The sequence below is a fragment of the Hyperolius riggenbachi genome, chromosome 5, assembly GCF_040937935.1.
Source record: "Hyperolius riggenbachi isolate aHypRig1 chromosome 5, aHypRig1.pri, whole genome shotgun sequence".
Taxonomy (NCBI): Eukaryota; Metazoa; Chordata; class Amphibia; order Anura; family Hyperoliidae; genus Hyperolius; species Hyperolius riggenbachi.
This window is the reverse complement of record NC_090650.1, coordinates 47,504,833-47,522,281: the sequence shown is the minus strand read 5'-3', so window position 1 is coordinate 47,522,281 and position 17,449 is coordinate 47,504,833. Positions and strand designations below refer to the sequence as shown.

The following is a 17,449-nucleotide window of genomic DNA, read 5'->3' as shown; positions in this document are numbered from 1 at the left end:
GTATGTGCTGTGTAGGTGCAGCACTATAGACTCCCTATAGTTAGTATACATAGTGCAGAACTGTACATTAAATCCTATGTAGCAATGTAACCTGCTATCTGTACTATATGTACTGTACACATACAGCGCTGTACTAGCTGCCAGTATACAATCTATCCACGACGTTTCTGGTGACTATAACCCGGCTATACAGTATATATGAAGCTGGAATCACTGTAGCTCCACCATCTCCCTCCTACTATATATATATATATATATATATATATATATATATATATATATATATATATATATATATATACATATGAAAGGTATCTGGATATATGGTACAGTATATGGAGTTCCTGCCATGCACTATATACTGTACTCAATGGCACTGCCGAAATGCATTCCATAGTTGTACAAATGCCAGAAATACATAAGGTCTCCTATATTAGCCATACTGCACTTACTATAAACTGACAGATATACGGTGACGCAGCCATACATCCCTTCATGGTTCACTGACACTTTGTACTCAGTTCAGTAACTCGGCTACACTATACTTTCTATAGACATATGGCCATAATCAAGCAGCAAATATTGTGTTTAATATAATCATGGAAGTTCGTATATATACATCACGATGACCCCAGTGCACTGCGGAATAAGCATAGCACAGTGTAGGGCTGCACTATATGCACTAACTATTGTGGAAGAACCTTAGGGTGGTACATATGTTTCCTGAAATAAGCTATACTGAACTTGCTGTAAGTTTGGTAGAAATATATACTGCACTTTCTGTACGACATACTGCACTTTTTATGGGTTATACTGCACTCTCTATAGGGTATACTGCACTTTCTATAGGATATTCTGAACTTTTTATGGGTTATACTGCACTTCTTATAGATTATACTGCACTTTCTATAGGTTTTACTGCACTTTCTATAGGTTATACTGCACTCTCTATAGGTTATATTGCACTCTCTATAGGATATACTGCACTTTCTATAGGTTATACTGCACTCTCTATAGTATATACTGCACTCTCTGTAGGATATACTGCACTTTCTATAGGTTATACTGCACTCTCTATAGTATATACTGCACTCTCTGTAGGATATACTGCACTTTCGGTAGGATATACTGCACCTTCTATAGGATATACTGCACTTCTTATATATTATACTGCACTTTCTATAAAATATACTGCACTTCTTATAGATTATACTGCACTTTCTATAGGTTATACTGCACTTCTTATAGGTTATACTGCACTTTCTGTAGGATATACTGCACTTCTTATAGATTATACTGCACTTTCTATAGGCTATACTGCACTTCTTATAGGTTATACTGCACTTTCTGTAGGATATACTGCACTTCTTATAGATTATACTGCACTTTCTATAGGCTATACTGCACTTCTTATAGGTTATACTGCACTTTCTGTAGGATTTACTGCACTTCTTATAGAAAAACAAAAATTTGCTTTCCTAAAACAGAAAGAATTTGCGATAATGCAAATTTTTGTTTTTCTTAACATCTTAGTAAGGGGGCTTTTAGGACCATTGTAGTCCCTTACACACCCCAATGAGTTCTGGGTCACCATGAGCTTGCTGGTTAGTCTGCACTTCTTATAGATTATACTGTACTTTCTGTAGGTTATACTGCACTTCTTATAGATTATACTGCACTTTCTATAGGATATACTGAATTTCGTATATGTTCGGTACTAGAGTATACTGAGCTAGGAGGAGGACTTTTTATGCACTAGTGACATTGTACTGTGACCCCAGCCTCCAGTCTCAGATGAGTGACTATAGAGCTATAGGAACAGCTCAGACCCCGGGCAGAATGTCCCTATATCACTGTATCTGATGTATACGTTTATTAGATGGTATAAAGTTGACTATGCTATTGTGGCAGACGGGAATACGCTCAGCCCTCGATGGACGCATTAACAGACTGGATTTCTTTTCTTCTGTGACGACATCAGTTCCTGTTCATTCCGGAATGTATAGATCGTCTCGCTGCTGCAGGAACAGAAGGCACAGCCGGAGCTCTATGCAAATAATGCATTGATTGTAACAGAAATCTGTATGTTCTGCAGGCCGGGCTGCCGTGGTAATCTTTGGAGAGGACAGTGGTGTAATGTTTACACGTATTTACAGCATAAACCCACAGCTGGGAACAATACACATTATTAGGGAGGACATACAAAAATAGACAAGTCTGAGGACTCCCTTGGTTATATGTATGGTATGGGTCACGCAGGATGTACAAGATACAATAAACTTCGGCAGCCAATCAGATTCTAGGAACGGCAGATCACTTGACAGGATTTCTGGTTAATGTGAGTTGGTGCACTTTGTATACTCCAAAGGCCCCTGCGTCGTCTGGGTGGGAAACCCCCAAAAGCCACAGTGGCCAATTGAATGAGTTCTATTTGCCAGTGGGGGTCCTGTGGATTGCTGGTCGGTGTGCAATGCGATCAGTTTGGGTTCTTTGGGTTGATCAAACGATCACTGGCCGCTGCATTTATAGCCTACAATACCATCTAATCAATAGGGAGTACCATATGAATCAATGATCCTTTTTAAAGAGAACTTGAACTAAAAATTAAACGTCAAAATAAACTCATCATACTTACCTCCTGTGTAATCACTCATCTATCTTTTTCTTCTCGACTGGGTCCTATTTGTTCACTGTGATCAATGGAATTCTCCGTCCTCCATTTTAAAAATGGCCATTACCCATAACAGCTTTCTGGTCAGCACACTGTTAAACTGTAATATCGCCCACTTGAGCCATAGGGAAGCATGGGCATTACCTTGCACATTCAGTTGTAACTGACAGCAGCTGATATATAACTGACAGTGACTGGTATATTTCAATTCTGACAAACTATTGTCAGAACTGGAAGGGATCACTGTAAGAAGAAAATGGTGAGCTTCTGAAAGCAACTGACTGTGAGGTAAGTATGCAATATTCAGTTGCAGCTACATCATGTATTTATTTTAAAGAATTTGACTCAGTTCAGGTTCTCTTTAAGCCTGGTACTCACTTTCAGTTATAAGTAGACAATCACTGACCAATTGTAGCACCTCCATTCAGTATGAGAGTTTACCTACATAATATCAGTTGACTCTCATACGACATTGAAAGTGGTGAAAGGGGTCAGTGATTGTCCAATCATAATTCATGGTCTAAACCACAGTGGGGTAACTACAGAGGCATGGCTATGAAGTTTCGTGAATTCATTCCAAACACCCAGACAGTCAGGTTCCTCTTTTTCATGTATGTATATATTTGCAACACATTCATCATAAACATAATTGCATGCTCACTGCATATTCTTGTATTGAGATTACGTTTTCCCGTCAATGTTGGGGCGTCCAGATCGGCAGAGCTTGCAGATCTTGTACTGTACTTACCAATAAAATACAATTAGGGAACTCCATAGTCTTCTCAAGCAATATACAGCTGTGTATCCAGGGAGGCCCCAACACCGGATCTGCTCAGGGTGGATCAATTTAACAACAGGCTACAGCCGACTGGACCAGTCTGCTGACGATTTATAAACAGTTGCCATAGCAACGCCATCCCTTACTGCTCTTCTAGGATACATTTCCAATGGTTGCTATGGGCAACAAATCACGTATCTGCAGCTTAAACCTAGAATGTAATAATCCAGTTATGGAGAATCGATTAATCGCTGGATTTCTGTGTAGTTAAAAAGGGGGTGATGTTTTATTATGATGGATTTATATTTATATAGCGCTGGCATCTTCAGCAGCGCTGTATATATTCATGTACAATCTCTACCATAGTTACTCATGGTCTTATGTTGCTATTGTAGACTAATTAGGCCATTGTTGTTGTTTTTTAAACCAATCGAGCTATGTGTATGTTTTTGAATGTATCCAGACATGTAAACGGGAGAACATAGCCATGTAGATAGTGTTAGGCCCACATCTGAACCTGGGACCCCAGTGCTGCAAGACCATCCACTATATCACCAGACTGTCCAGCCACCCAGCCTCGGAGGATGTATATATTTCCCAGTGCGGGGCAGAATGCATGTATACACATCATGTTCCTTTAAATACACCATGCGCTGGCTGCATGGTAGGCGTGCTAGCAGACGCTGCTGGGCCAATGTATAGGCGGCTGCGTGTAACTGGGCTGATGGCGATGAATGTATTTGTGAAGCTGTGATAGAGCCAGCCCCTCCGGCTCGTGTGTGTCTATAATGTATGCAGAGGCTTGGCGTGTCTCCCCAGCAGCAGCAACCAGTCTATAGAAACAGCAGCAGCCAGTGTATGCTATAGGCAGGATATGGAGGCAGCAGGCTGTGCTACAGGCAATGCATGGAGGTGTCAGACTGTGCTACAGGCAGTGTATGGAGGCAGCAGGCTGTTCTATAGGCAGTGCATGGGGGCAGCAGACTGTGCTATAGGCAATGTATGGAGGCAGCAGGCTGTGCTATAGGCAATGTATGGAGGCAGCAGGCTGTGCTATAGGCAGTGCATGGGGGCAGCAGGCTGTGCTATAGGCAATGTATGGAGGCACCAGGCGTGCAATAGGCAGTGCATCGAGGCAGCAGGCTGTGCTTTAGGCAGAGCATGGAGGCAGCAGGCTGTGCAATAGGCAGTGCATGGAAGCAGCAGGCTGTGCAATAGGCAGTGCATGGAAGCAGCAGGCTGTGCAATAGGCAGTGCATGGAGGCAGCAGGCGTGCAATAGGCAGTGCATGGAGGCAGCAGGCTGTGCTATAGGCAGAGCATGGAGGCAGCAGGCTGTGCAATAGGCAGTGCATGGAGGCAGCAGGCTGTGCAATAGGCAGAGCATGGAGGCAGCAGGCTGTGCAATAGGCAGAGCATGGAGGCAGCAGGCTGTGCAATAGGCAGTGCATGGAGGCAGAAGGCTGTGCTATAAGCAGTGCATGAAGGCAGCTGGCTGTACAATAGGAAATGCATGGAGGCAGCAGACTGTGCTATAGCCAGTGCGTGGAGGCAGAAGGCTGTGCTATAGGTAGCAGACTATGATATATAGGCAGTGTATAGAAACATCGGACTATGTTGTACGCAGTGTGTAGAGGCAGCAGGCTGTGCTATAAGCCGAGTGTGGAGGCATCAGACTATGCTATACACAGAATATGGAGGCAGCAGACTGTGCTATGGACAGTGTATGGAGGCAACAGACTATGCTGTATGCTTTGTATGGAGGCAGCAGACTGTGCTATAGCCAGTGCGTGGAGGCAGAAGGCTGTGCTATAGGTAGCAGACTATGATATATAGGCAGTGTATAGAAACATCGGACTATGTTGTAGGCAGTGTGTGGAGGCAGCAGGCTGTACTATAAGCCGAGAGTGGAGGCATCAGACTATGCTAATATGGAGGCATCAAACTGTGCTATAGGCAGTGTATGGAGGCAGCAGACTGTGCTATAGGCAGTGTATGGAGGCAGCAGACTGTGCTATAGGCAGTTTATGGAGGCAGCAGGCTGTGCTATGGACAGTGTATGGAGGCAACAGACTATGCTGTATGCTGTGTATGGAGGCAGCAGACTGTGCTATAGGCAGTGTATGCAGGCAGCAGCTTGTGCTGTATGCTGTATGGAGGCAGCAGACTGTGCTATAGGCAGTGTATGCAGGCAGCAGATTGTGCTGTATGGAGGCAGCAGACTAGCCTATAGGCAATGCCTGGAATCAGCAGGCTTTGTTTTAGGAAATGAAAGGAGGCTGTGCTATAGACAATACATAGATGTAGCAGGCTGTGTTAAGGCAATGTAAGGAGGCAGTAGGCTGTGTATGGAAGCAGCAGGCTGTGCTGTAGGCTGTGTATGGAGGCAGCAGACTGTGCTGTAGGTGGTGTATGGAGGCAGCAGGCTGTGCTGTAGGCGGTGTGTGGAGGCAGCAGGCTGTGCTGTAGGCGTGTGTATGGAGGCAGCAGGCTGTGCTGTAGGCGGTGTATGGAGGCAGCAGGCTGTGTATGGAGGCAGCAGGCTGTGCTGTAGGCGGTGTATGGAGGCAGCAGGCTGTGCTGTAGGCTGTGTATGGGGGCAGCAGGCTGTGCTGTAGGCGGTGTATGGAGGCAGCAGGCTGTGCTGTAGGCGGTGTATGGAGGCAGCAGGCTGTGCTGTAGGCGGTGTATGGAGGCAGCAGGCTGTGATTAGAGTCAGCAGGCTGTTATAGGCTGTGCATTAGGCAAAGCACGGAGGCAGCAAGCTGTGCTAAAGTCTGTGTGGAAGGCAGCAGGCTGAGTTCCCCTTCCCCTCTCCAGCCTGCTGCTTATCTGATCGCCCTGACACTGCACAGGATTTATGTAGAAGGAAATTCTCCCAGCTGATCCCAGATCCACACGTGTGATCCGATCTCACCCTGCTCAGGCCCGGAGGGACGATCACCACTGAGAGGCCCCAGGCCGGGCGCTCTGTGACCCACTGAAGGAGGGTGAGAGGAGGAGGGGGAGGTCCAGGAATGTCTACAGTATTTCCATTCCAAGAAGGGGGTGGGGATCCTGCAGCTCTACTTCACCAGAAACACTTCCAGGCTATCCACCTATCTATCGCTCCTGCCCGGATACATACATCCCACTACAGTGTGTGTGTCCCCGAGCCACAAATACACATAACAATGCCCTGTTCACAGACCCAGGCCAGTCACCATACACTGCACACTGCGCCCCCCCCCTCCTCTGTGACTCAAACTGTGCTTATTCTTACATCTCTCTCTTGAGAGGTTCTTTGCTGGTAAAATAATTCTCAAGCGTCTAATCGGATGGCTCAGCAGTAATTAAATAGTAGTAATCATAATAATTATTCAATCATCATTGGCATAATCTGCCCAAAGAGTTTCTGAGTACATCAGACAGAGCTCTCTCAAACTGGGCTGTGTCACTTTATGTGACTCCGCCAACCCAAAAGTAGCAGGCCAGGGTCGTAATTACTCACTTGGAAAGCAGATAGTCGTGGAACATCTTACCAGAATATACAATTATTAATATCCTCGGGTCTATAGATCAAAACAAGCCTCTCAGTGATACAATAAGTAGGTTATCGAGATCTATACAATTCTGAGCCCACCATGGAACTTGCATGTAAACCCCACTTAAAATGAAAAGGGAGTCTGATTGCTAATGGCAATAGGTTTGTTTTTTTACACTGACAGAAGAACCAGTGAAGCCAATTTATCGAAACGGATGCAAAGGTGATGCAGTTGCCCATAGCAACCATCCAGTATCCCTATATCTTGTAAACAAGCCGAAATCTGATTGGTTGCCTTGGGGAGCTCCTCTCATCTATCCTTATATAAATCATCCCGTGACCTCTTTTTTCATAGTTCCCCACTGCGGAATCTAAAAAAGTAACGCGACGTCACAGGAGGACGATGACGTAAAAAAGCTGTACAGGGGAGACTTCTCGTTTTGTTCTTTACTTCCTATACTAAAGCCATGTGTGTCGGCCTGATGGGTTTTCATGTTTAATGGACACACTGATGGTCAATGCAAAACAATTACAAAGGCCAAAAAGACAACAGTATGAGCAGATGGAGCAAAATTGTATACAGGATAAAGTGAATTCATGTCATTTATCCTTAGAAGCCAAAGAAACAAACCCTTCAAGTTCTGGATAAAAAGAAAAAAAATGAAAGTCGGTCTCTCATTGGATGCTACATAGACAACAGCGCCCCCTCCCGTCAAGCAACGTTCATAAATTAACCCCACAGTTACCGATTAGATCAATAACTACTGCAATACTAGAGAAGTGAAACCGATTACATAGAATATTTAGGCTAATGCTTTTTATAAACAGATTACTTAATACTCTATTGCAATGAACCACACCATCCGATATAAAGAATATTTATTTTGTATATATATATATATTTAACACAAAAAGGCATGAATGTATTTGGGCACTGCAGATCCGTACAGGCAGAGTAACATAACAACATCCCTACAAAATAAATGTTCAAAAAGGCAGAATGAATTGATTTTGTGTTCAGTATGACAAACTGCCGTCATGAAATGCAAGAAATGAGCATTACACAGCAGCCTTACTCAATGGAATGTAAAAAAAGATTCATCTTAATACACAAAGGTACAAAAACATAATAATAATATTGGCTTGTCACATCTGAGACGTCCTCTCTAGGCTCTTAGCTGCGTCCTTCAGTTTCCCAACTAAATCCTACAGGAAAAATAAGATAAAGATCAGATTCCAACTTCAATAATCGTGACAGTATGACAAAAATGCAGGGAGAGGGGCCGACTCTGTGCAAACCACAGTCCCAGCTGTGCAGCATTCCACGATGACGTCATAATTATACTGCTGATTAATTGCTAGTATTATTTTAGGCAGCGGTGTAGATCATACAGTATTTGGGTGTGTAGAACTGGTTCTCATCTGTTAGGGGCGATCTATCAATGAAGACAGCTTGATCACAATTTCCTTGTGTTTAACCCTTGTTCCTAAATATTACTTTAGAATGTTACATAAATCCTGATGCATTTTGTTTTAACTGTTGAGAGATAACTTGTTAAAACTTGTAGATTCAAAAGGTTTTAACTATTCAACTCCTGTTAAAAAAAACAAAACACAAAACTTAACCATTCAAAAAAATCACTGATGTCAGCTATACAGTCTAAAGGATTTGGCAATCATTATTACAGGTTTTTTTTTCATTGTCTAAGCGCATTTGCAACATCAGTCAATAGGACTGTCTGTCTGCTGTAATCACTTCCACTGTCTCTGACCTGCATACAGGAATAAAAAAAATGGAATTTGGAGATTTGATGTCTACCACGCTGTACTGTTGCCATGGTTGCAATGAACATTTTTTTTTTACTGATAATGGCAAACTCCAATGCAGGCCAACGTGAAAAGGTCATATATAAACGTGTAGTGCAGTTAGGTGTTATTTTTACAGTTCTAATGGATAAACTCTGGTTGTTGTTGTTGCAACAACAAACAGCAAACTGCAGAGGGATGTTCCTTCAGACTGTATGGGATGTTAGCATGTAGCAGTTTAGCTGAATTTACCTCCAGCAGCGAGGTATTTAATGAAGGCCATACGATATAATTCCCCGTTGGGGCAACTGTCACCCCTTCTCAATACAACATCTGCTTGTAGCACTATGACATCTGCCTGTTCTCAATCACCATGCAGTTGTTGCTCATAGCAACTAGAGTTAACATTCCACGTTCCCAGAGTACAAATTATCCGTTACAGACGCAAAGTTGTCTCTATAATTATATTAATATAAAATATTTTATTTTTGGAAGTTCTAGAAATAAGGTTTAGGCAACGGGAAATCACAGAACACACAATAAATATGCATACCACCTCATCTATCCGAATAATCATATCTATCAATATACCTCTAGTAACGATTCAAATCATTGTAGTCAGTATGTTAGAGAGTGTATGGTTTGTCATTTAAATTTGCCCGTTTTAATTAAATGAATGTAAATACACATACAAAAAAAAATTAAATGCATTTAAAAGAAGAGATTATGTGTATATCCTGAAATTGTACTGTTACATTAAGATCAGAAATGCGACTCTCCTCTCTAAAAATAAAACAGTTATTTTCTTACTCTTAATTGATGTCAATTTTTCCCCCTTTAATTGTTATTCTTGGACTGAGGGGATAAAAAGTACAAACAGAGGAAATGAACTACCTGAAGCTGCTCCATAGAACAGTGGAAGCGGACATCCTGGGGCTGTCTGGCATCTGAGGTCTGGGGGGAACAGAGAAGATTTTACCCTCAAAATGTCCACATTGCAAATCACACAAGTCACAAGGGCTGCGCCATTACCTCCAATCTGAACTTCACGTAGTAGGAGGGCCGGTAGGTCTTGTGCAGCTGATTGCTCTGCAGAGAACAAGAGGACACGGTGACAAGGCTACACACATAGGGATTATAGGAACCATAACGCATCTTATACAGGCCGCTCAATAGAAATTCCCTATTGATACCAATGCCCTCCACTTCAATAGACCATCTGCTCTACCCTCCATACAATCTGCCTGTATCACAATTCAGTTGTTGCCCATAGCAACTAGTCCACCTCCCATCAACATTCAGTTGCTGCCAATAGCAACCAGTCAGCGTTCCATCACAATTCAGTTGTTGCCCATAACAACTAGTCAAGGTCCCGTCATCATTCTGTAGTTGCCCATAGCAACTAGTCAACGTTCCATCACAATTCAGTTGTTGCCCATAGCAACTAGTCAAGGTCCCGTCATCATTCTGTAGTTGCCCATAGCAACTAGTCAACGTTCCATCACAATTCAGTTGTTGCCCATAGCAACCAGTCAAGGTCCCATCATTCATTTGTTGCCCAAAGCAACCAGTCAACGTCCCATCACCATTCTATAGTTGCCCAGAGCAACTAGTCAACGTTTCATCTCCTTACAAGAAGGACAGCAGCAAATAGGTTCGTACACACAAAACATCTTTTCTACATTTTTAGTGGCGTTTTTAGTAAAGTTGCGAAATTCAGAGGGGAATAAACAGAATATATTTGTGCATAGGTTTATGAACGCTGTTCACCTTTATTCCATATGCTAGACTCCAGGACACATCAGACACGTGTGGGGGGCACCGTCCTATACTGGGAATGAAAGATAAGACAATCGGGGGTCATCCAAACCGCTAAAACAGCCAGGATAATTTATCAACGTCACTGCAGTATACTGTTTTTCATCGGGAAGGGAAGAAATAAGTTAAAGGGATAGGGAAGTGAGAAGAATATGGAGCTGCCATATTTATTTCTTTTTAAACAATACCGGTTGCCTGGCAGCCCTGCTGGTTTATTTGGCTGCAGTAGTATTTGAATTACACCACAAACACGCATGCAACTAATCTTGCCACATCTGACAATACTGGCAGATCTGCTGCATGCTTGTTCAGGGGCTGTGGATACAATTATTACTGGGCAGAGGATCAGCAGGAGAGCCAGGCAGCTGGCATTGCTTTAAAGTAAATAAATATGGCAGCCTTCATATCCCACTCACCTTATTTGTCCTTTAAATACATTGTAAAGATTATATTGCATATTGCTGCTTCACAGGAACAGAGACACAAACACAAAACAAGGATTCAAACTTGTCCTTGATTACTGTGTGCTAACTTTACTACAGGCGTCTTACCCAACACCATCCATATATTCACTACCTCAATTAATACAGGAAAACATATAGAGTACTTATAGCCCTCTATTCTCGTGCGTCGGGGTAAAAAAAACTTTGGTTAAATATATATTAGTTAGTTTAGCTGTAGAAAGTGGCTAAATGGAGGTCAAATGACAATCAGCCATTGGTGAGGTGACTGGGGGTGGGCAGCGAGTCTATGTGACCAAAAATCAATTCTGAGATGCTACAGATATGCAAAAATCCCAAGACCTCTGAGTCTATATGAATGATGGGGGGGGGGGGGGGGGGGGGGGGGGAAGAGATTTAGCGAGACTTTCAAGAAATGTGAATAGGAAAAAACTGAAACTAAAAATGTAGTACACAGATTCTTTAAATTGTTGTAAAGATGCTGCATAAACACCTGGGAAAAGTAGAGAGACAATGACAGGACTGTAGCTTGTGTAAAAAGTATTGTTGTCTGGGTGCAAAGCAAGGAAAACTGTAGGATTTGCCAGGTAAAATAATGGATGCAAACGGAAAATTAATCGTAACATTAGGCAACATTAATTTAATGATTCCATGTTTGCTTCAAATAACCTGTCATTTGCTAGAAAACAATATCTATCTATCTATCTATCTATCTATCTATCTATCTATCTATCTATCTATCTATCTATCTATCTATCACGATTGAGGAGACGGAGTGACGTCAGAGCTGCACTCACTTGTCTAGCAGGGTTTCCAGGGCTGCCTTGTGTTTCTGTAATACAGCAGACTGACAGTTAGGCACAGAGTATAACGGTCAGCAGGACACACACAGCACACACAGTGACATCTCCACCTGATACTCTGTGCACAGCTCTTCTGTCCTCTCCTTGTCGAACTTACAGTCCTCCAGGAATGAGCTGCGAGAGGGGGAGAGGAGAGTGAGGACTCCACAGGCAGAGTATACACACACATATACATATATACAGTATATATGAGATACCTCAGGGTTGCTCGGTCTGCATTGTGCTTTACAGCCTCCAGTATACATGTAGCCAGCGCCGTGTGACATTCCTTCACTGAGGACGGGGCACTTTGTCCTGTGTCATCTGCGGCGACACAAACACAGACAACAAGGCAGCATTACTAACTGAGACAACCAGATGCATTATTCCCTGACCTACAGTGCTCAGATGCTGCGAACTACAAGTACCAGCAAAATATATCGTCCACCCATATCTATCTATCTATCTATCTATCATCTCCCTACACACACACTGTACCCCCCCCCCCCCCCCCCCATATCCTATTAAAAATTTTGTCATGGGTTTTCTCCAATTACAATGAGATATTTTCCAACTTTGCCAATAAAATACCATTTAAGACCCCAGCATGCAAGAAAATACTCAAATTAAATTTAGATTACTTTTTATACCGATTTTTTTAGTACCATTTCAATTGCTAGGTGCTGCAAAGTAAGCTATTTTTAAGATGGGAGAAAAAAGGGAAAACTTGGGTGAAAATAAATAAATGGATAAGGGCCTTTTTGTGTATTAACATAACTGTGCACTGCACACAAACTGATAGCACATCACGGGGTATTCCTGGTGTGTGTGTAAAACTATTGCTGCATGCTGATCGCCAATGATCCAAAAATAGAAATACAGCCCAATAAAGCCAGCAACTGTCAATCAAACTGACAGCAGCCTAGAGGCTAACTTTAATAAATCGCCTGTGTGTACCTATCCTCTTCTGTACACTCTCAAAGAACTTCACTGGGAGACATGTATTTGTCTGCACTGTTACTATCTATCTATCTATCTATCTATCTATCTATCTATCTATCTATCTATCTATCTATCTATCTATCTATCTATCTATCTATCTATCTAACATAACTAACAGACAATAAGGCAGCTGAGATTCAGCATGGCACGCTGGGACTTGTGCCCATGGCTGGTAAAATCCATAACCTTAGACCAGACTATGTACACAATGGTCCATATGCACTTCGCTTTTTCTCCTAAGTTTTCTCCTGAGCGGTATTTTCACAACCCCTCAATAAAATGCCTTCTAAAAAGTAATTTTAAAGTGAAAGTGAAACATTATCTACTAGGCGAAAACTCAGGAGAAAAAAAAAAGTGAATTGCATAGCAGCCAATGTATCTGAGCAGGTAAAAAACAAACAATCAAACAAACAAATAAACAAACACATCAAGTTCATTAAAGCGAATCAGCAGGAACAGATGCAAATCTTACATCGCACTATTTTCCTTGTACTGCGCGCATAATCTGTACTACGGCGCTACACAGCTTACAGCGACCAATCAGAGATCAGCTTTTATCCTATTCGCAGCGGATTGGCTGCTGAGATACCCGCGTGCAGGATGACGTCAGTGCCAAGGCAAGAAGAGGAAGGAGAGGTCATACGAAGAGTTAAAGCGCTCGCGAATCTGAAATGCATCATCTGTTCCGAGCCTGCCCTGTTCTGTCGTCCTGATTTATTCACAGCAAATAAAATTATAATTAAGTCCTGTTCCGCGCCCATTGCCGAACAATGCAGAAAGGGACGTGGTAAGCAAAGGGAGATTTTGCAATTCTTTTTTTTTCTCTCTCTCTCTCCCTTCTACTTCTTCTTCTAACACAGCCCTGCTGAGCACAATCCCTCTATCACATTTCCAACCCGACGAGTTTCTGAGTGACGACGTACTATTGCTTTCAAAAGGTAACACAAATAAATAAAATAAAAGCGAGTGCTGGGAAATGACACGTTTCCACTGGTGTCAGCGCTAACGAACGCCCAAACGCAGCAGAAACGCTGCCAAGCCGCTCCATTCCTGGCACTGACCGTCTGTATCAGGTAACGCCTTCATCCACCTACTAATAACACTTCTCAGCCGTGTCTGAAATTGTCACAGTGATTCATTGTCACTAGATCAACTAAAAAAAAGTCCCTGGTACTAGTTCTGAAAGCTATTTCCATAAACGGTGACTTTGTTACCTCTATGGTGTCTAGAAACATTCCTGTAGCGTTAACTTTATCTCCCTACCAAGGAGATATCATTAATCACAATCTAACGAGACAATAACATCGGCATATAATCTGATACCAACAGGGAAAAATCAATTCAAGAGTTATCAACTCAGCCAAAAGACTCCACACAAATGTGTATGGGAAACGGGAGAATATACAAAATACAGTTCATGAGATAGGTTCTTATGACGTATAACAATAGTATAGAAGACATACACAGACTACTTCCTAACGTAAGTGTGTAATACTAGTCACACTGCAAAAGAGAATACACCGTGAGAAAGCGTACACTGTGATGTGGAGATACCAGCACCTAATAAACTAACAAGTCAGGCTCATCAGCTCAAAAAAGAGAGAAATAAACCACTACTAATACAACAAAGCCTCAAAATGTATAATTAACAGAACTATGCAGCTCTAACCAAACACTTCATGACGATCCAACAAGCCACTTACAAGAATATATATATATATATATATATATATATATATATATATATATATATATACACACACACATACACACACACACTATATATACATACATACATACACACGAACACTTTAATAAACGCCTCACTGATATGTGGATAAATTGTAAATTGATGTGTGCATATACACAGGGTAGTAGTATTATTACTCAATTAGCCGACATCTCAGATCGTATGAGGATAGGAGACAGTATAATGCACGTGTAAATGGATAGGGGCAGTGTATGCACAAACCATACTAGGCACCACAATAGTACGAGATGCAATTAACAAAATAATTCATACGAAAATGCATCAGAAAGGGGCAATAATCACACTGCCCAAAATCCACTAAACTCCACAACAATATGAATATACTGCAACCACTACTAACGTAGAAAATCATCCACACGTGTGCATGCACAAACAGCACGTTAATATATACAAGGAAATATTACCGTAGGCAAGAATACATACAATTCATGTATTGCAAAATGTTATGATAAGCATTGCAAGGTTTCTAAACAAGGCAATAATCTGTAGATATCACGTGTCCCTTCTAGCATGGTGAACTTATACACAAATGTATTCACATAATGCATTTATCATGTCTATTGCTTAGTGGATACAAACATACAGAAACTGACCAGACGAAAAAGCACACGTTTTTATAAAAAAAAATATTTATGGATGTCTGAGTTATATTTAATTTTTCCCCAACACATAGAAGACCAGTTTATTGATACGTTTCCTGATTCAAGTGGTCATTTTGGATTCTGAAAATAGTAAGAGATGCTAATACAAATATAATAAAATGTAATAGTGAACCCCTAAACCAACTATCAATCAATCAATCAATCCAGCCATAGTGTGTCTCAGTGAATTGCTGGTCTAAACTGAACGCCAGTGGCTGGTTTAATCGATTCAATTTTGACAAACAGGCCATGAACTCTTCTCATAGATCCCATACACTTCCTATACATCTCCTGTGATCTGATTCAGCCCATATGTACAATCTATCGCCATGTCAAGACAATATATGGGCCCCTATTCAATCAACACCTTCTCCTGCATGATATTTTGCACCTTGTCAATAAAATGCCATTTAAATCAAAAACAAGCATGGAAAATACTCAGTCATTTTGATAGTTCTTTTTTTCACCTACTATTTGGTACTGGTTTTTTTTTTCCTTAAGTGCTAAAGTTTTTTTTGTAAGAGAAGATGAAAAATGATATCCTAGGAGAAAACGTAGTACAAAAAGTTTATTGAATAAGGGGCATTAGGGGAATTATTATTTCATCACAATAATAAAGTGAAAGGCGATATTCGGCCTTTATAGCAGGCAGATTTACAACTTATACACATTTTCAGTTATACCTAAAACTGATAACACAACTGTAATCATCCAACAATAATAATCCTAATTTGTGGTGTATCTACACATCATATCTAAAGAGATCTATGCAGTAAATAGCACATCAACACCCATATACAACCACTATACCCTCCCAAATACAGAAGTAACATTCATGAGCCATGATCCAAATCACCTTTTCTCCTAGGTGATAATTTTACAACTAGGCCCAAATGGAATTCACTTGTTCTCCTGAGTTATCTCCTAGGTGATAATTTTTCATCTTCAATTTAGAATAACTTTTCATCACTTGGCAATGGCAAAAGTACCAAAAAGTAGATGGAAAAGTACTATAAAAATTATTTTTAGTATTTTTTTGCATGCTTGGTGATTTAAAAGGCATTTTATTGACATGTTTAAAAATATCACCTAGGAGAAAACTCAGGAGACAAAGTGAATTGCATATGGCCCTAGGCCCAAATGCAATTAACTTTTTCTCCTGAGTTCTCTCTTAAGAGATAATTTTTCATATTCTTTTTACATTAACTTTGAGGCCTGGAAACCACTGAAAACCGCAAACGCATAACGCAACCGCTAGCGTTTTGTCTGAGCGGTTTGCAAGCAGATTCATGCGCGTTTTTGGTCGTGTTTTGCAACATTGTATTTTTTTGCCCAGCGGGTGCGTAGCGTTTTGCGTTTTTATCCTGATTGGTCCTGTGAATTATTTTTCATTTTGTTACAGTGTGCTGAACCGCAAAACGCTAGCAAAACCGCTCAGTTTAGGTTTTGCTGAGCGTTTCCGCTAGCGGTTCAATACTTTACATTGAAGCGCTAACGCTCCCAAAATGCTGCACGTCCTGCGTTTGCGTTTCTGAGAAACGCAAACGCTCCTGTGGAAGTTGCCCCATCCATTAACATTAGCCCAGCGTTTTGGCAAACTGCTAGCGTATCGCAGTGCTGCCAAAACGCTGTCAAAAGCGCTCCTGTGGGTTCCAGCCCTTAAGCATTTTACAATTGAAAAAGTACCCAAACATTGGTGAAAAAGTACTATCAAAATTGTTTTAACTATTTTCTTGTTTTCTCCCAAGTGATATTTGTATACCTTGTCATGAATTGCCCTTTAAACCACCAGCAAGGTGGTTTAAAGGGCAATTTATGACAAGGTATTCAAATGTTTTTTTGTACCATTTCATAGTTATTTGTTGACATGGTGCATGTGATACATTATTTTGTATTCTTTATAAATATACATACCCTGGGAAGGGTGTGATTAGTTTTATATTCATGTATGTTGGCCTGATTCAGACATCGACCCACCGCACTAAGCACTTTTTTAATATAGTATTCAAATGTCACCTGGGAGAAACCTCAGGAGAAAATGTGAATTGCATATGCGCCCAGGTCAATAAAATGCCTTTTAAAACAACCAGCAAGCAAGAAAATACTCCAAATAATTTTGTCAGTAGTACTTTTTGAT

The 17,449-nt window shown here is 41.3% G+C and overlaps 1 protein-coding gene across 1 annotated transcript in view; it reads right to left on the bottom strand.

Moving 5' to 3' along the window:
* The window catches only part of BMI1 (BMI1 proto-oncogene, polycomb ring finger), an 83,835-nt gene that overhangs the window by 39,883 nt on the left and 26,503 nt on the right, over positions 1 to 17,449 (bottom strand). Inside the window, exons 2-8 of the mRNA XM_068238250.1 lie at positions 12,117 to 12,222; positions 11,970 to 12,033; positions 11,854 to 11,888; positions 10,548 to 10,608; positions 9,810 to 9,866; positions 9,672 to 9,731; positions 8,122 to 8,177 (exon numbers count right to left, since the gene is read on the bottom strand). Of these exons, the coding sequence (XP_068094351.1) occupies positions 8,122 to 8,177; positions 9,672 to 9,731; positions 9,810 to 9,866; positions 10,548 to 10,608; positions 11,854 to 11,888; positions 11,970 to 12,033; positions 12,117 to 12,222 (439 nt within the window). The remainder of the gene's footprint in view (positions 1 to 8,121; positions 8,178 to 9,671; positions 9,732 to 9,809; positions 9,867 to 10,547; positions 10,609 to 11,853; positions 11,889 to 11,969; positions 12,034 to 12,116; positions 12,223 to 17,449) is intronic.